Source organism: Hesperophylax consimilis, chromosome 11, assembly GCF_061612785.1.
Source record: "Hesperophylax consimilis isolate HC1 chromosome 11, BYU_Hcon_1.0, whole genome shotgun sequence".
Lineage (NCBI taxonomy): Eukaryota > Metazoa > Arthropoda > Insecta > Trichoptera > Limnephilidae > Hesperophylax > Hesperophylax consimilis.
This window is the reverse complement of record NC_142846.1, coordinates 6,431,813-6,452,268: the sequence shown is the minus strand read 5'-3', so window position 1 is coordinate 6,452,268 and position 20,456 is coordinate 6,431,813. Positions and strand designations below refer to the sequence as shown.

The window sequence follows — 20,456 nt, the reverse complement described above, 5'->3', positions numbered from 1 at the left end:
CACCATATCATATTATTTTTCCTCTTAATTTTGTGGCAAACTGAATAAATGAGCACATGTTTCTTGACGAATTCACGGCAAAAACACACTTTGATCAGAGATTTCTTTATTTTTTATGGTTCTTTTTCCTGGCTTATGCTTAACTTTTCAGTATATATGGTCTATACGCCATTGCTGTGCAGTTACCTGGAACAATGCTGAAGTTGGAGAGAAAATTGAAATATGTACATACACGCCTGTGACCAATTTTGTAAACATTTTCTGTACATTGAGATGGAAACATTATTTCATTTTACGCCCAGCTGCGCTTTTCCATACTACCCGGTAGTAAACATTCGTAGGATGTTCAGACGTTTCGATTTTAGTTTATCAACTTGACACATGAAAGCATACACTAGTTTTGTAAATTTATCGTTTCATATAATCTTTTGTTTTGTATAAATTTTTGAATTCGTATTCCTTTCTTACAAATTTAATTTACTTATTCCTTATTATGCTGTCTCAGTAGAGGTAAAATCACAAGGAGGAAATTCATAATTGGTTTTATTTTGGCTTTATAATACTTATGTACGAAATGAAATAAATGTAAACTGTCGATTTTACGAAAATTAATAAATATTAACAAGTGTGTCTTTCAACAAAGTTGCTCAATTTTTTAGTTAGAAATCCTGTCCAAAAAAAGTTGATCAATTAAAATTGAAACGTCTGAACCCGGTATGACGGAAGAATTTATTTGAATTAATTATTTTAAATAAGTATGGAGGCCGTACTCTTAAATACTTGGTACCTGTGATCTTCAACAAACTAAATAAAAACTTACAAATTGTGAATAATGAGAGACCCTGCCCTAAAATCAAAAAGCTTTGGTTAATAAATGATCAATCCATGTACCTTTGAACACCTTAATGTAAATTCCCAAACTCTTCTTTTTTAGTGAGGTGCATTAGATATATTATGTATTTACAATTACTCATTAGAAATATATTTTGCGAATGTCTGCAATAAAATAAAATCTGTGAAATATACCTACTTAGAAATAAGACTTACTCATGTACACATAATTATACAATGTTATAGACATAGACTTAAGATATTTTGATTCGGTGGATCCTGCAGACAAGCTGGCATGTGACAGCTTTGTTGGTCTACCTATTTTGTTAAATAAAAAAAATATATAATAATAATAAAAATAAAAAAATAAAATAAATAAAAATTAATGTTATATCTGAATCTAGTAAAGAATTTGCAATCAATATATCTATATTGCTATCTAGCAATTCTTTTTATTTTTATTACCAAAATTGTAAAGGAGATAAGCCTCAAATAGGTAGTTAAAAATATCGAGTCCGAGAATGAAAAGTCCTAACCATATCCTTATAAAATATGGCCATCCTCACCAAAAATGGAGTTAACTACTCAAGTTACTACCTGTACCGGACAACAGATGGATTTACCTAATAATTATTAAATAATGAAGAAAATGAATATTCCGATATCACACATTTTATGATGCCGAATCCTTTGAGGCTTATCTCGCACGGTGAGTCATATTGATAAGATTTTAAATCACCTTACACGTGTCATATCGCCATTTCAAGGATGAATTACTGACAAAACTGTGGGACCTCAGTAATTAATTCTCGGCGCTATAACGCATTATAATATTCTGTTTAGATATAAGAATAATTGCTCCACATTAACACGTGTAGAATCTGTATTTTAACCCAATAAATAAGCAAACAACTGGCTCAACCAGTCAGTTCTCCGAAGACATTCACAAGTTGTGTTTCTTTGCAAAATCCAAGGTACCCCGAGAGGAAACCGGCATTTTACAGTCGATGTCACTGGCGTAGGTGTCTAGTACACTACCCGTAGAGTCAATTTGTTGGCCTTTGGAAACAGCTCATATGGTCTTATAGAAATCGCTGTCTCCCTTACCGTCATAGTTAGAAATATGTACTAAATTGGTTTTTTTCCCATCATTTCTGGCTTTCACCCTTCAAGGGTGTTCTTGGCCATCATTTAAAATTATTGAGAAATGAAAGGTGAATTTAAATATTAATTTTATTTAAATAGGCAAATTTCAGAATTATAATGAAAATTGGAGTCGAGTTCAGACTTAGAAGAGATGAGATGTTGAATGGAGGGGAGGCATTTTTAGATAAGGCTTGATAGAAGAGAGGATATTTGTTTAGAGAGGGACAACCAAAAAATATGTGATCTAAAGTTCCCACTTCTAGACCACAGAATGTACAATCTGGGGAGTCAAGGACGTGAATTTTAAAAAGGTGGGCAGGAACGGAACAATGTCCGATCCTCATTCGAATAAGAGAAGAAATTTCTTTTTTGGAAAAATGAGGGAATTGCTGAAACCACGGTTTTGATGGGATAGTCATTTGTATTGAGGCATAGTAGGCTCCCTTGGATTGACTAGCAATGTGCCAATACTCTGCTCAAACATTGCGGGATCTATCTTTGATGATGGAAAAAATATCAGATAGGGGACTAAACTGGGTCAGAAAGAAAAAATAATAAGATTTATATTCCCTGTCATACACATCAACATAAACGACGTTATAAGTAAAATCAAATCCTTAGATAAAAACAAAAAGGCTGGACCTGATAATGTACATCCCAATATCCTGATAAATTGCATTACTTCACTGGCTGAGCCGATTTTTCTATTGTTTAATCAATCCCTTGACACAGGGTGCTTCCCTGATATTTGGAAACGTTGTTATCTAACTCCTATATTTAAAAAGGGTAATAAAAGTGATGTTACTAACTATAGACCAATATGTAAGCTATCTGTAATTCCTAAACTTTTTGAAAAACTATTACTTGATAAAATTTCACCATGTATTAACCATCTCATTGTTCAGAATCAACACGGATTTTTGTCGGGTAGATCAACTCTGACAAATCGCTCGTTATATGAAAACTATATATCAAACGCATTAGCTAACAGAACTCAAGTCGATTCCATATATACGGACTTTATCAAGGCCTTTGACAAAGTATGCCATAAAATTCTCCTGATCAAACTACGTAAGCTCGGTATTTACGGAAAACTTTTAGAATGGTTTGCTAGCTATCTAACTGATAGAGTTTTACTTGTAAAAATCAATTTGTTCATTTCCAATCAATTTATAGCTACCAGTGGTGTACCACAGGGGTCTCATTTAGGCCCAATATTATTTTTACTGTTCATAAATGATATTGTAAATATATTTGATGAAGATATTAATACGTTACTTTTCGCAGATGATTTAAAAATATTTAAAATAATCAAAAGCGCTGAAGATTGTATCTGTCTACAAAATAATTTGAACAGGTTAATTAATTGGTGTTCTCTTAACAAACTTCATCTGAACATAAATAAGTGTTATTCAATTAAATTTTTTATTTTTTTTTCAATTTGATTTTAACTGTGACATGTTATCATTGTTTATGGTATATTTATACCGTTGATATTAAATAAATTCAAATATAGAAAGTAACCACCGAAAATTAAAATGTACACCTCTATGAAACCAAAGGTTCCGACTGCAATTTGAGAAAAAATGAACTTTTTAGTAATCATTTTTATATGACGTGACAAAATGTGAGGTGTCCATAATATTTATAATAAATCTATCAAGTAAAATATGTGTTTTATTTTCATTTTCAGTAATTTCAGTTCAATATTTAGTCGAAAAATTAAAGATGATCTATTAAAAAAATAATTATATATTATTCCAAAATGTTAATACTTCGTAAATTATATGTTTATTTCTAAAAATAAAATTTGAAAACGTATTTAATCACCTTTCAAAAACAGTTTTTAGTTTTCCGATATTGTTGGGAAGTGAGTTAGCTAAGAGCTTCACAGATGCACTCATAGAGGGCAGTGCAAAGAGCTTGCTTGGAAGTCCGCAAGATGGCAGCTAGTATAGTAGTAGCTAGGGCCAGTTAGGCTGTTTCCAGACAAACATGGTGTTTGCAGATCTCATTTAGTCAGCTCCTAGTTAGGTCGACCATCGAAGTCACTCTTGTAATACGCGAAGTATTAAATAAATCCCTGATTTAATATAAAGAACTTGTTTAATTATTTTTGGTTAACTGGAGGATAGTATGGATAACTTGAATGAGACACTTTACTTTTTTGGAACAAGTATAAAATTTTATTGACACCGTACAACAATGTATTCCCAATAAGTAATTTCCCCCCACCGGATTGAGATGTTCCTTTCAAAGAAATTAAATGTAGAAGAGATCGACAATGGCGTTACAATTCGTTTTATTAATCTCAGTCTGTTGGAGGGAGAAAAATGATAACCTGCCATCTGTCCCAAAAAGCCCAAACCATCTGAACCACAACCAAACTTAGGTTCAACCTCTGGTTTGGATCTTTAATTAATTTCAACAGAACTTATTCTCTAAAATCTCCTTCCACGGCGAGTTGGAGTACTGTTTATGGGAACACAACAGATACATTCAGCAATATCGCATTTATTATCAATATTATATTTGTATAGTATGTAAGTTAGCTTTTTTTCCAATTAAACCATTTTCATTATATTGAGTCTACACAAAACAGGACATAGTTAAAGAGTATGGCTAAATTATCACCAGTGCACTTCTGGGCTCTAAAGAACAATAAGAAGCATTATTTTGCAGTTCAAAACATCAGTGTTGTATTTTTAATGAATGCATAGTAATGGGTTACTAAATGATAATAATGTTAGCACTAATACACTGCACCTCGGCAGTTGGTATAACACCGTGAGTGCGCGTGTTATCACATCAAAGATTCATCCGAACCAAAATATACAACGATAGATATCGACTGTGTTAATTCAGGTGTGATTTTAGATAAATATTTTGTAGAATCTTCTTGATTTCTGCGTATTTTAATTGGCATTACAGCGCGTAGGCTAAAAATATTACAGGAATCGCGCCATCGTAAAAACATAGTCACTCAGAGTTAATATTTTCTGTCACACCGCAATAATAACATTAAATTTACACTTATAAGTTTGTTTAATGTTGTTATTCCTCAGATCTATTTTGTAGTTTACAGTTTCCTTGGTTACTTCAATCAAATTATAGTTTTTTACAAAATTCAACATATTTTCAAGAATTTTTTTTTTTTAATTTAATAATATAATTATTATGTCCTACAAGCGTTTTTTTGGTTTTTGTTATTGTTACAGCTTTTTCGGCTTTCAATGTCATTTTCAAACTGTAGAAAACTGAAGACAGTTGAAAATTGACTTGAAAGCCGAAACAGCTGTAACTATAACAAAAACCAAAAAAAAAAACTTGCAGAACTTAATAATTATATTATTAAATTTGATTTTAATTAATAAAAAATAAAAGAGTTCTACGAAATAAACAAAAAAACAATAAATAAAAAAAATTTAACAATATTTTCGTTCGTCTTGTTTTGAAGACGAACGAAATCTGACGAAAAAAACGGTAGTATCTTCCAGAGTGGAAGATACTACCAGTATCGCCCTGGTGTAAGACCACCATTCAGAATTGAAACGTTGCTCCAAATGGCTTTAGCCGTGTTTAGTGACTAGATCTGAATAGCCAGGTACTTCCCCACCTTCCTCTTTCTCTTCCCCACTTACCTTCAGCCTCACAACATCCCCAATTGGGGATGCCATAGTCTCACTGGCTCCAGACGGGAGCAGTTGGGACTCTTGTGAGGCATTCACTGTAAAAAAAAAAAAAAAAAAGAATCAGCTAAGAAAGAAAAGTAAAAAAGAAAGAAAACAAATTATATTACATCTTTCTTGTAAAAAAGATAAAAATGACAGCACTTTAAAGTTTTATATGCCATACGTAGTAATACAAAATCATGTGTTTTTTGTTTGAAAATTTGTTCGCCTAGAAATGTTTCAGATGCTTTCATTAAATAATGCGAGTAGAATACATTTTAGCCTTCGAAATAATCGATTATATTTTAGATAAGTATTTTTATAAGCCCAGAAAAAAATAATGTAAAGGCTTATGAAAACAGCTTTAAAGTTCAAAATCTCCTACTTACGAACCCATTTTCGGTTATGATTTTATTGTATAATGTGGCAAATTAAGTTATTTATAAAATGATCGAAAAAAAATTAAATATTTATGCCTGAACATCCACAAAATAATATAAAAGGCACTTTTTGGCCATGTTTTTGCATAAATCAAAACTGGCGAATGGTGTTAAGCGGGAATTTAAACCTTATCACCATCTACGTGAGGGTTGTTATTGATAGCGACTCAATTTAAAATATGACACGACGTGGTGCATCGCCTTAAATATAAAATAAATTTCGTCTTCGGTGCTCCTGTGTTCTGTGATAATGATAAAAACGATTGAATCTAAAGTAAAATTATTTTTGGCGCTTTTGTTTGACAATTTAAGTCGAATATATTGATATTATATCAAAATGATAAAACTAGTAGAATTGTAATGTTTTGATCTAAAATAAATAAATGTCTTTAAAATCATAAAAATTACCAAACGGTTTATAGCCAATGAGATTTGTTCGGAAACTGACTTCCGTAACGATAAAAATCGATACTAATATTACACATATATATAATATACATATAAATTAGACTTTTGTCAGAGCAAAAATTCTCTTTGGACGCTATGTATAAATATATATACGTGCACGGAGAATATTGCTAATTTATTAAGAATCTCCTCAAAATATTGGTAATCAGGTTAAAAACGGGATTGCAGGCCCCTAACGAATGAATTAATAGGTTTGCCGCTAAACCTTTATCATCGTGATGATAAACATCGTTATAATACACGAATATATTATCACGATGTTGGAACTCGTGTTCATAAAAAAAACTAATATTTTCGCATTTCGTCATTATATATTATTATTAAAACGTAGGGTGTTCAAATATTGTACATTAGTGTATGTATACTATACATGTATATTAGGAATTCACTAATATTTATTTTAACAATCAGGAAACGGCCTGAAATAATTTATAGAGATTTTTATTAAATGAGCAACACTCATTTTTCTCTGTGGGTGTGTATTCATATTCAATAGATTTTCTTTGTTTAATTATGTTATTTGGTTTTGGGGTTTCGCCAACATCCAGAGGGCCTTTTAGGGTTCTGTGGTCGAAAAAGTTCGGGAACCCCTGATCTAAAGTGTTTGAATCTCGGGCGTAAGCGGATATCAACAAGTAACTAACAGACAATTAAAAATAACAATAACAGTATGATTAGGTAAGGCAAGACCAACGATTTGAGTTATCATTTGGGGGTTTTTAATCATATATGTTAGACAATTGGATAATTCAGTTAATCTTATAAAATATACAAATTCAGCCTGGATCGACTGATATCGCTGGAAATTTCAACTTGTGTTCTTATTAGTGCCAGAAGTGTTTGGAGAGTGGTAGTAGTCGGAGTCCGAGGAATACTTAAGGCGAAGCTTAATGCCAAATCATTGTTTTGATTAATCTTTATAACGAATTGGTGTACATTATGAATACCAAAAAATATGTTTTAGATAAATTGAAGGTTTTCCTATCGCTTCGCTTGATTAGAATACAAATAAAAAAATTAATTATTAAATACTCTTATTATTATTATCTTACTCTTATTATTATTTCCTTCAAATCTTGAAACTGTATTATTGATAAATCTTGCCTATTTCTTACTTATCCCTTTGGTTTTGCAAATATATTATTTACTTACTTACATGATTCCATATAATTGAGCTAGGATTCACTCACCAAACACAAGAGCCTCGTCTCTTTATGGTAAGGAAAAGCTATTATTATTTACCTTGATAACACTGTATAATATGTATAATTGTATATTTATTGTAAAAAACATACAAATATTAAATAAAATAAAAATAAAAAAAAAATAAAAAAATAAAAAATATATAAATGTAAACTACTAAATAAAAATATTTTTTAAATAGGTATGAACGCATAATGGAGACAACTTTTAAAAAATACAGTTTTATAGTCAAGATTATCTGTGACAGATTCACTTAATTAACTTTTTGCTTTCGTATAAAATTATTTACAAAATAATAAAAACTAGTTTTTTGCTTGAAATCGAACGTTTCTAGACTCCGTATGTCAAGCGATTTTAATGCCTATTACCTACGATAAAGGGTATACCAAGAATATACACATTTTTGGCATGTAGCTTCTTCTTAAGATAGTTTAAGGTATATAATATATCAAACAAAAACAAAGTTGATAGTTTTCTAATGAGAAAACTATAATAGGCAATAATTTTTGAAAAAAATACCAGTGCATATTGAATAATTTGGCCGATTTTGAATATTTCGACGTAGCGCAATTGTTAGAGCACCTGACTGGCAATCAAAAGGCTGTGAGTTCAATTCCCGTCGGCATCGTGTGTTTTTTCTCGGAAGATTTTTTCAATACATATATTTAGGTGTTTCAGGATAATACTGATTGCTTAAAAATAAAATGTTATCCTTTGTGATATCTTTAAAACCCTCGTCTCATAAAAATTAGTTTATCATTAAAAATAATACATCTGTTCGTTTGATATGCATATCTACGAGCTTCATTATTACTTATACTATTAAACAAAAAAAAATTGAATTATTATGATTGAATACTTAAAAACAATACATTTATCTTGTCAAGTGACGACAGAAAAATGTTATTGGCTCTTTTGTAATCATCATAAATCACTTTAGTCAGTAATCTTACGTCAAGATAGAAGACATAGTGTCAATCATACATCATACCAGACCAGACCGTAAGTAATTTCAAAATAAGTTTATTTTTCCGGTTTTAAGCCCCGCATTCCCAATTTCTACCGATTTATAACAAGTTTCTCGTTGACTCTTTAAGTTTTTAGGTTCCAAAATAAAAAAAAAAAACTTAATTTTTTAATATAATATCTGTTCATTTGTTATGCTGAAACGTTAATTATATGAATTTCCATCAATAGAAAAAAATCGCAAAATGCTTCCAAAAATTATTAAAAACACGTTTTGTTCTGTTATTCAATATTTTATAGGCATGAATTGCAGTGTATCTTAAAATGCAAATAAAGCATTTTTTGAGAGATTTTTGCTCTATATTTTCACCATTTTCGATTAATTATTATCGTTATAGTGATTTGTTTTTGGGGTATTATGCCGTGTTGCGCTACCTCCTTCAAAATTACACATCTGCCCTGATGATGGACACTGCAATGCTGTCCGCAACGTTGGCTAAAGAAGGAGTTAACGCAACACGGCATAATACCCCAAAAACAAATCACTATAATACTTTTGGCCGTGAAATCTTAAATCATACAATTATTATCGTTTTTAATACTAGCCCTCTCGCTCTAACATTCGTATTTACATATATCCCTTTCAAACCATCTTTGAGTGCTTACTACGGGGCCTAGTGTATTTTCATCAAGTACTATATTCTCCAAATCTTCTCCATATTATCATTGACTCTTGTGTCCTATATTTAGCGTTTAGCGTTTTTATCAAACAGGTTTTCGAAAAGAAAAACCATTTCTTTAAAAAAATATATATTTGGATCTGTTTTGTATTTTAGGTACGCTTGCCATTTACCTACATGTTTTACATTCATGATACAGTTATGTCGGTATATACTTTTTTGATGTTGAAAATCCAATTTTACGGAAATCGTTTTATATCACTGTCCACATCTCTTTGGCATTGTAGTCATCAGCAATCTAATATCTTGCTACTATCTTGTGTTAACAATGCATGTTACGTCGCAGTCAATAAATAATCTCAATCTGATTACGGTGATAATTATTATATCTTAATGTCCAACAATTTACCCAACGCAAATGACAAAATAACTTCATTAAGGTGAAAGAATGAACTCACTCAGTCAAGTGGCGACTGGACGCGAAGGTGGTGCGGCAAAAAATACGGAGGTTTATTTTTACTGAGGGGATTTCAACTCCATCTCACCACCTCCACCTCCCCCCTGTTTACGCCGGTGAAAACATTTTTATAACGACAAGAGTTTGCTTTCCCTTAAATTCTCTAATTTCTCCCACACACGCAAAATCTAACTTTCATAGTTTAGTTATCTTCTTCACTAGCTTTCTGGTGCTTTGATCACAGGCTTCGATCAAATGTTACCAGTTTTGTCATTAATTGGAAGCTCTCACCAATCCAAACTCGGCAGTTCTCTTCAGAAAGTCAACCCTGTGGGTAACTACTGGTTTTCTATCTCAACTCAAGGCGCATTGCGAAGCTATTGATTATACTTATCTATAGTTGACTACCGGATTATGCAAACGAACAAGCCTCATCAGCACTAAACTACATTTTGAACAGAGTTCAAATTTTCTTATCTAGTGTTCAAACATTCCAGGGTTAGACGATATCTAATAAGTGTGTAATAATTAAATATCACAAGAAGATTAGTTTTTCATTATTCTATCTCGACATGTTTATCAACGTACTATCATTGTTTACATTTACATGGTTAAATGGCCACACCAAACTCTAGAAACTAATAGATATCATAGATTAATATAATTAATATTTTTTTCTATCTTTTCTTATGCATTGACTGTTTGTAAAGTATGATTGAATTCGTTTGTTTATTCAATGTTCACCCTTCATTATAATTCCGTTATGAATTGCTTATGACTAAAACATCCAGCAACTATAAAAATAGCTACCTAGTTATCACCAAGGAACTAATGTCAGTATTTATTATTCTTTCTAGAATCGGGAAGCGTTAATACAATGTCTAAAGTTACTAAAAAATATAAACAATAGAAATAACTGATAAATTTTAGAGTCAGTGATTATAAAATCTGTGAAAATGACATCTTGACGAAAGTGACAAAGTTCGATAATTTCAAATCAGTTCAACGTGTAGTATAACAATATACAGCTGACGATATATCGAACATCGACAAAGTAATTATCAGTATTAAAGATGACAGAAGATAAGAGAAGACCCTCGACAGAGTGCGTGTCCACACAGCTGGATGTCATCCTCGAGGAGTTGGGGAACTTCGGACGATACCAGTTGCTCAATATCATCCTGATCATCATTCCACTGACTCTCTGTGCTTGCTATGGACTGAGTTATATATTCGCTGTTAGTGAATCCCCTCACAGGTGAGATTATTTCATGTGACCCTTCCATAAGTGTTTTGTAGATTGCATTATTGTAGATCCAGTAAATAAGATTTTCGTCTTCTTTTAAAGCAAATATTCTATTTTCTAATAAGCGGGTACTATTGTTAATTTATATCTGTCGTTGGCGGAGTTATATACAAAGTCTCAAAAGACGAACATTTTTATAACCATGATAGAAACATGTCTGTTTATTACACCTATTTGTTAAAACTTTGGGCTCTTGGAATAACATCGAGTCTTTAGAATTCCTTGAACAGGCGGAATAACAAATAAAGAGGACATTACAAGATGTGTTCAAACTCAGAGAAAACACTGAAGGTAAGCTGCAGTACTTTTTGGAACATACTGAAGAACACAGTCATCACAAAATACGGGCATGATGGAATCTCTGAGATTAAATGGATCGTCTTTTGAAAATCTATTTTCCATGCTGCTATGTCAAAGATCTAGATATTTATTTGTGCGTGATTATGGTGTTCACTTTTCGTTAACTTATATCTTACGTCTTAAACCTATAAATGAACTTATCATTGTTATTTTTTCAGATGTGCCATTCCAGAATGCGATATTGGAGTCCTGGAACCTGAATGGCTTCAGAATGCCATCCCCTGGAAGGAGGGCGCGTACGACAAGTGTTCCAGATACGGCTCAGCCAATGAAACTTTAGATAATATAGTCAAGAGGGAAATTACTGACTTTGATTTGGCCAACAACAGTTGCCCAGTTGATCTTTTCGACAAGAATAATGTTCAGAGGTGTGACAAATGGGTTTACAGTAATAATAACTCCATTGCTGCAGAGGTGAGAAGCTTCTTTAATACCTCTATTTTGTAAATTGTTATACTTCGCTGCTTTCATTTGTTTTGCAGCTTTTCACTGGGTTGTTTTTTTGTGAACTAACTAACTAACTATCACGCCGTTTCCCCGCAGGGGTAGGCAGAGAGGGCGGACCACCAAACAACTCGGACTTTGCACACACTCCTTGACCCATTCACATTCATACATCGTCTCTTACATAACCTTCAGTTATTCTGTCTCTTGTCAAGGCTTTTTTAAAATTATAATAATAAAAATAGAACTTAACATTTCTGCAAGTCTCACTTTTTAGCTCCTCCTGAAAAATTACGTTATTGACACATGGGTGGTATTTTCGCGTTAACGACGGTATTCTTTATTTTACGTTAATAAATTAAAGAAATCGAAAAAAAACCTACAAATGACCTTACTGCTTTATTGCTCGTGCATAAAAAATATTAAAGAGGCTATTATCTCTGTCTGTGATGGTTTAGGAAGGTAAAAATAAACTTATTTAAATGTGAGTTGCAGATTTCACTTTTTTGCTTATCATATAACAAATATTATCATTAATTCTGTTTATGTATGCTTTAATGATGACATTTAAATATTTATTTAAAAATAATTTATAACAGTTGTTGCAAGCATCAGGCAATTTTTCATTTTTTAAATATTACATAAATCTATATTTAACATTATTTGAAGTTCTAAATTAATAAACAATATTTTCTACATTTTTTTATTAATGAGCTCTGAGATCCTTTTGGCCAAGTCAATTGGGAAAAACAGTCTCTAAGAATTATCATATTTAAAAATATATATTATATTTCCGTGTTTTCGATGCTAAAGTTATTGTATAAGCTAGTTAGTGTGTTAATCGGCGGGTGAAAAGATATTAAAAATCATAATAAGCTATTTATGAAAGTGGGGTAAGTATTTATTTTATTTAAAACGGTTAATTTTGTTAAAAATTGAGAAAGTTTAATTTATCAATACGGATTGAGTTGATTGAAATTGGAAAATGCTTATATACTTCTTGATATTTAACTGAATTGAAAATGTCATAAAGGCAATCTATTTTTTCGATAAAATCAGCTATAGGTATATGTTACATCCGTAGGTATATTATTTAATGTTACATTACATAACATTCCCACGTGAACTGAATGACTAAAAACATATTATCATTGGATTGAAGGGAGGAAGAATAACACACCTTTTTGTAAAATTTGGGGCCATGCGAGGTACTTTCTGCGAATCAGTGTTGTAAAAATCTACAATGTGTGACCATAGTAATTTTATATTGAAAATTATAGTTTTTTAATTTTTTTATAATACATTTAAGTAAATGGGGCGTTTATATTTTTTCTCCCTTAAAATGAATTAACAGTTCATTTGTGGTTACAAAAAGAGTCCGCCTTAATTTAACATTATTAGAACCAAGATCACAAACTATCCTCAATAATTAAAAAAAAAAACAAATCATAAAAATTATCAGCTGATTACCTAAATAATAGCCAATAACTTAATCAAAATCAACATATAATCCTTTTATCATGACTACAATTGCGTGATTGCATTATTTTAATGAACTTGAATGATTATCACCGAAATCTTCAAAACCTTCAAATACATCTTGACGAACATCATACTTTAATTATCTAATCAAAAGCTAATGTTATTACTGTCTCCCGTGGACAAAGTTTTTCCGATTTTAATTGCAATATTGTATTATTTAAACCAGATCAATCGTGTATATTGTTTAACCATGAACCAAGCAAACTTTAAGTTTTTTAAGTAAAATATATGATTTGGTGGAGCAATAATTAAGTACTAAACTCTTTCGGAGTTATAATATCTTCGGCCTTGTTTTTCACTCAACTTATATTGTGTATTAATTAACTTTTTAATTAAGATTTTTGCATTGCATTATGTGGTTTTCATTGCATTATGTGGTTTTCATTGCATTATGTGGTTTTAATTGCATTATGTGCTTTTCATTGCATTATGTTGTTTTCATTGCATTCTGTGGTTTTCATTGCATTATGTGGTTTTCATTGCATTTTGTGGTTTTTATTGCATTATGTGGTTTTCATTGCATTATGTGATTTTCATTGTATTATGTGGCTTTCTTTGCATTATGTGGCTTTCATTGCATTATGTGGTTTTCATTGCATTATGTGGGTTTTATTGCATTATGTGGTTTTTAACTAGATTTCTTTTCATATTGTGATAATCTACGACGTAATATTAAGTTACTCTTTGGTACTTTGACAACAAACTGGTTTTATTAGGCAACCTTTTCTAATATCCAAATATTGAAGACAATATTAGTGATTTCTAAACGAAAATCTGAAACAGAAAAATCAGAAAAGGAAACGGTCACATCTGGGACACGAACCCAGGACCCTTGTCTTTCCGGGACAGTGCTCTACCAACTGAGCTAATGGGACCCTATTCCCCTCGGTCACTTTTAACTGTATCATACTTCGAATAAGAACTACTAACATTGTCTTCATTTTTTTCCTTTTTTTTGTCCCAGATGTGACCTATTCCTTTTCTGATTTTTCTGTTTCAGATTTTCGTTTAGAAATCACTAATATTGTCTTCAATATTTAAATATTACAATTTGAGGTTTTACTCAAGAAAGTTATTCCGAAAAATAAAATTTTCTAATATCCCTCAATAATTGATTCTAAATAAGATATTCTGTATAGTAAACTGGTTGATGATATTTCTTGGGATAATGCCACTGCTTGATCTGTGGATTATAATAATATTTCGTTATGTATTACATTTTCAACAGAAAATATCATTTTCTTAGGTCTGTAATTACAAAATAGTTTCTCATGAGTATTTAGAAGCTCCAGCCCAGAGGTAGCTGATAATAAACATGAATTTATTTTATTTTATTATACCTTTTGTCGAGGTTGTTGTCAATTTCATCTCTTCTCTTTCTCTTCAGCTTGTTTTTAATATTATATGCATTATATAAATTCAGTGCTGGGATAGTAACGGGCCGTAAACTCAAACAAAAACATTAATAAATTTTGTTATTTACTCATTTTACATTACAATATTGTACCTATCTAAACAATATTTGTGCAAACTTACCCCTGACTGAACAATTGTTGGTTTCTAAAATATTTCTTTTCAACATTGTCAGAACATATAACAAATGTGTTTCTTTTGAATGCTATAATCCAGGTTTTCAAGCTGAAAATATTACAAAACATTGTTTTGACCATCAACATTGACAATGATTTATAACTTCATTCCTCTCTATGAACACAGAATGCCACATGCAACTATCACAGCTTTGCTGAACTATCCTTAAAACATTATACTTAAATTTTGCCAACTATAATCCACTTTTTACATAACCAAGAACATGTACTGACCTGTCGACGTTTTTTGGTATCCTGAAAAACTCCGTCCCACTGCACAGACAGAATCTAACTTTTGGGTCATTTTAATATGTATATTTTTCAATATTGACCGCAAAACACCGCCACCACGTAGTAAATAAATTCAATTTGCCGCCATTAAAAGGAATGTCAAGTCAATATGCTACACTAGCTCCCTCTAGCGGCTAGAGTTGTTGAAATAGGCCATTTGCACGCGTTTTAAAATGAAGTTCTTACTTTGACCTAGATAGTTGATTTATGCTTTGACCTGTTGGTGGCTGAGTTGACATCACGTTTGCAATCTCAATATTATAGAGTAATTGCTTTAATATCTGAAATGACCATATTCTAATCTGAAGAATCCAATTGAATCGTTTCCAGTTCGACCTCGGCTGCGCAGAGTGGAAGCGCACCCTGGTTGGATCTATGAACAACATTGGCCAGCTGTTCGGCCTGCCGCTGTCGGGCTTCGTGTCGGACCGGTACGGCCGCCGGACCGGCATGACCCTCTGCATCGTCACCAGTGCGCTCTCTGGACTGGCCAGGTCCTTCACCAACGACTACTGGAGTTACGTCACGCTGGAATTCATCGATGGCGCTGGAGGGGCGGGGGTATATGGGGCTGGCTTTATCATGGGTGAGAAAGTGATATAGATGTATTTGGCATGAGATAGTCAAGCTGTTATTTGTGAGTAATTGCAGGTAAAGACAATGAAAGTTGTTGATTTAGGTATTGGTTATTAGGTACTGATAACCTGTGATACGTATTGGTGTATGCATCACGTTGGGATGCATATCAGCTAGGTCACACAGGGCCAGTAAAATTTTAGCGCCCCTTGTCAAAACCAGTAGATTCCTAGGTAGATGATCACTGTAATCAATAATATTGGGGATGATTTGTATGTTTATATAGCGCCGTTTTTATGAAAAATAATCTCAAGAGCGATATGTTAGGACGGTTATGTTCTTTGCAATTCAGCGCTCGGAATGGACAGCTCCAGTTGTGTCCGCATAGAGCCGGCCCTGAGGTCACATCACGTCGAAATGTGAATCTGTACTCAGCGAAGATAATAGAATTCTATTATATTTGGTGCTCAGCGATGTTGTGGTCGCGAGGCTGCATACGAATATTTACACTATACCGGCGCACGTCTTAGTGGAGCCTGACGGTTCCAGAGGCTGTGAAAAAGCCGACGCGTTCTCGTAAGTTTCCCGTACTAGAAGTAGCGTCTCGTAACGTATTCACTACATAATAGAGGCATGATGGACCATGCACCCCGTGTATCGGTGTGCATAACTCTCATAGTTTGCTGGCCATAAGCCCATTGAGTAAAAGTAGTCCAGAAATTATTTGTTCTATGTGCCCCGCTAATATTTTAACACCCTAGTTTCTTTCAACAGGCACAAAAATTACACATTTTTTCAGATATTAACATGTTTTTCTTCATTTTCAGGTGTGGAATATGTGGGTCCAAAGTACCGAGTTTTGGCCAGTTCCCTGATCAGCTACTCCTACGCCATCGGAGAGATGATCCTTGGTCTGGCTGCCTGGCTCTTCCCATATTGGAGGACCCTTCTCCGAGTCACCTATATCCCCTCCATCTTCCTCATCAGCTACCTCTGGATCCTGCCCGAAAGCGTGCGATGGCTCCTTTCTAAAGGGGACTATAAAGCTGCGGAGAAAGCTTTAAGGAAAGCTGCAAAATTCAACGGAGTAGTGCTATCAGAGAAATCTCTGAAAACTCTGTACCATAGCGTCGAATATAATAATATAAACGTGAATGAAGACACTGAAAACGAAAAAAGTGGCAAAAATAAGAGTGTATTCCATCAGATGATCAGATCAAAGATCCTGATAGTCAGAATGTTTTGTTGTTCCATGTGGTGGATTACTTGTACATTTGTTTACTACGGGATGTCTTTAAGTGCCGTTTCTATAGCAGGTGATATGTATGTGAACTTCGTGCTAGTGTCCTTGATTGAGATTCCAGGATATGCAGTTTATTATGTGGTAGTGGACAAATATGGAAGGAGAAAAAGTCTTTGTGTTTCGTTGCTGGCCAGCGGACTTTCTTGTTTCGTCTACATATTCGTTCCTTTGGGTATGATTCCTTCTTTATTCTCTTTTTATGCGATATTTTGACTAGCTGTGCTTTGATAATATTTTATAATGGGTGGTCTATTTTCCACCAAAGCCGCATTTTATTTCGGGAATGATTTATTAACCTGTTACTTTACAAAAGTCAGATTATACAATAGAATTATCAAGTAGTGTAGGTTTTATATTTGCATTGGCGATTTTTTCGTCATGATTTACTTTGCTAACAAAATGAAAATAAGATGGAGCCCAAGGCACAACCTTGTGAAACCCTATATTTCAATAATGCCATCATTCTTGTTTCCAGATATTGCCTGGCTGCAGCTGTGCCTGTACCTGTTTGGCAAGTTCGCGATCACAGTTGCCTTCACAGTATTATATGTCTACACCACGGAGTTGTTCCCCACTCCATTAAGAGCCTCTATGCTGGGGGCGTGCTCCATGTTTGGGAGGTTTGGATCCATGATCGCTCCGCAGGTTCCTTTATTGGTAAGATCTTCAATTAAATATGAATTTACCTCGCAAGCAGTTCAACCCATTCAAATTCTGGAATAATTATGTATAGTATATCTACTGAGTTTAGGAGTGCCACCAGGACTTCTTCTTTGCATAATGAAATTGCCAGTTTTTTATTCGAGTCAGAATGGTGATTGAGTACCTATATTATTAAAATAATTTCATTCGATTGCAGTTTTTTCCTACTTTTTATTATATCGGATTCGACTTTTTTTAATTTAGTGGTATTTATAGTAGGGAAAAAAAAGTTTCATTTAAAAAAAAAGCCACAGCCGAGAATCGAACACCGATCTACTATGTACTTCGAAGACAACTCTTCTGACCATTACACAATAAACTATTGTAAAAACGGCATAAAATCATTATATTATATACTAAAAATATTTATTGTACAGAATTATATATATTTTTTTTTAATTTAGAATCTTATATACATCATATACGAAATTAAATTTTTAGTAAAGCAACATTTATTTTACTGACCATCTTGTTACGTTATTTAAAAAAAAATATGTATTATTGACAGACTTATAAAAGAAACCTATAAATTAATAATAACCTATCAACAAGTTAGTTCACAATTTTTTTTTAATAATCTGGAAAAATCGATGTTTCAGTCCATCTACATGGAATCCCTTCCACTGATACTCTTCGGAGGCACCTCCATCATGGCTGGCTTCATGGTGCTCAGTTTCCCGGAAACCAACAACATCAAGCTGCCAGACACCATAGCAGAAGCAGAAAACCTCTCCAGGAAACCAAACAAAACCGTTAAAACCTAACATTCCTATTACAATTTACTTTGAAACATAATGCATCAACGATGATACTAATATCATCGTTGATGCATAGCTTGTACGTCATTTTGTATAATCCAACAATTGAGAAGCTCTTCATCCTGATCTTAATTAATAGTTTAACATCATGTACCTTACGCAGTATTAAAGACAATAATATTTTTAATAATAGAAGTGAAAAACATCTTCAAGAAATTAGAATGAGGTTAGAAAACAAACAAGTCATTTTTTAATATTGTCTTCATTCAATACAAAAATGTATATATATTGCATCAAGGGTCGATTCATTTGTGTTAGCAACCAAAAAGGCAGTGCCTTTTCGGTACAAACCACAAAATGTAGCTATCAGTGCCATCTGTTGGTACCTCTATTAATTAGTACAACTTAACTAATGAAATAATTATCATATTATGTTGACTGTCTTTGACATGGCTTTCTTTTCTAGAAGATAGATAGATGAATCAGTCATTTGGATATTTGGTATGGCTTAGGTAATCCCAACCAACATGGGCTAAAGCTAAGCCATTCTTTGCAAAAACTTTTCATGTCAAGTTTTTTTAGAATCAATTAATTTACTGTTTTTTCGAAATTAAGGCTGTTATATTTTTATTTTTCGTTCATATTCTGTTTTATTTAGATTTATTAGCATAATATTCTTCTTCAATATACAAAAACAGAAGAGTTTAGACAGCTTTGAAGATATTACATCGCTTTTAATTTGGTCGGTTGCTTAAAGATCGTAGGAAAAATTTGTCTGTGCGATAGTGGTCTCTTTTTATCTTGAGATTATGCCATATACTTACTATAGGAAGATTAGCCTGCTTATGTTTCCAAACACAACAATTTCACAAAAAGAATGATAAAGTAATGTTTGTAATTATCACTAAAGTGGAGAAAAAGTTATGTATAAGTTATGTAAAAGTTAAGTTATGTAATCTTGTCAAAATAAAAATCACAGAATGATGTAGTTTTCACAGATGACCCTATAGATATTTGTAAATAAATTAAAACGGAATAAGCCTGTAGAATTGTTCCTTAGTAAAATAACTTATTTTAATCCACTAGTATTTACAATCAAACAATTTATAATTAAACAATAATCAAGCAATATCGTTTCAAAAGTAAATTTAAAATCGAGGGCTTTATGTCAAACAACGTTATCTATATAAAAACATACCAATAATTCGAGGACTTAAAGTCAAAAAGATTATCTACACAAAAACATACTTTTTAATGATTTATTTTTAGATAACATTGCTAGGCTTTAATTCTTCGAATTATTGAGATAACATTGTTTGACATTAAGGCTTCGAATTGAAAGAAGATGATATAAAATTATAAAGACAACTTTGAAGAGAAGGTGGCTTGTATGAGAGTTTTGATGAAGTAATATCATTATTTTGTAAGAAAAGACTGCTGATATTATTACTATAATATTTTAAGAGTGATTCTTAATTATTATTGTTTCCGAACTAGAAAAATATACAGTTTTTTTACAAATACATAATAATAAAGAAATTCACTACCTAAAGTTATTTTATTTGTTTACTTGATGACACAAACCAAAGAAAGGAAGGACAACTAATAACTGGGCCAAGATGCAAAAAAAATAATAGCCATCACGGAAAACCGGGCAGAAGGGAAATATCAAAATTGATTTTTTTTTATACATTTACTTGTGATGATTTTTCGTTTTCACGGT

At 32.3% G+C, this 20,456-nt stretch overlaps 1 protein-coding gene across 2 annotated transcripts in view; it reads left to right on the top strand.

The window, feature by feature from the left end:
• The window catches only part of LOC149419712 (organic cation transporter protein-like), a 44,025-nt gene extending 23,569 nt beyond the window's left edge, over positions 1-20,456 (top strand). For both annotated transcript variants that reach the window (XM_089636998.1, XM_089636999.1), the window contains exons 2-7: positions 10,720-11,120; positions 11,687-11,942; positions 15,725-15,980; positions 16,798-17,445; positions 17,749-17,930; positions 18,575-20,456. In XM_089636998.1, coding sequence (XP_089493124.1) covers positions 10,936-11,120; positions 11,687-11,942; positions 15,725-15,980; positions 16,798-17,445; positions 17,749-17,930; positions 18,575-18,739 — 1,692 coding nt within the window. In that variant the 5' untranslated portion in view covers positions 10,720-10,935 and the 3' untranslated portion in view covers positions 18,740-20,456. The remainder of the gene's footprint in view (positions 1-10,719; positions 11,121-11,686; positions 11,943-15,724; positions 15,981-16,797; positions 17,446-17,748; positions 17,931-18,574) is intronic.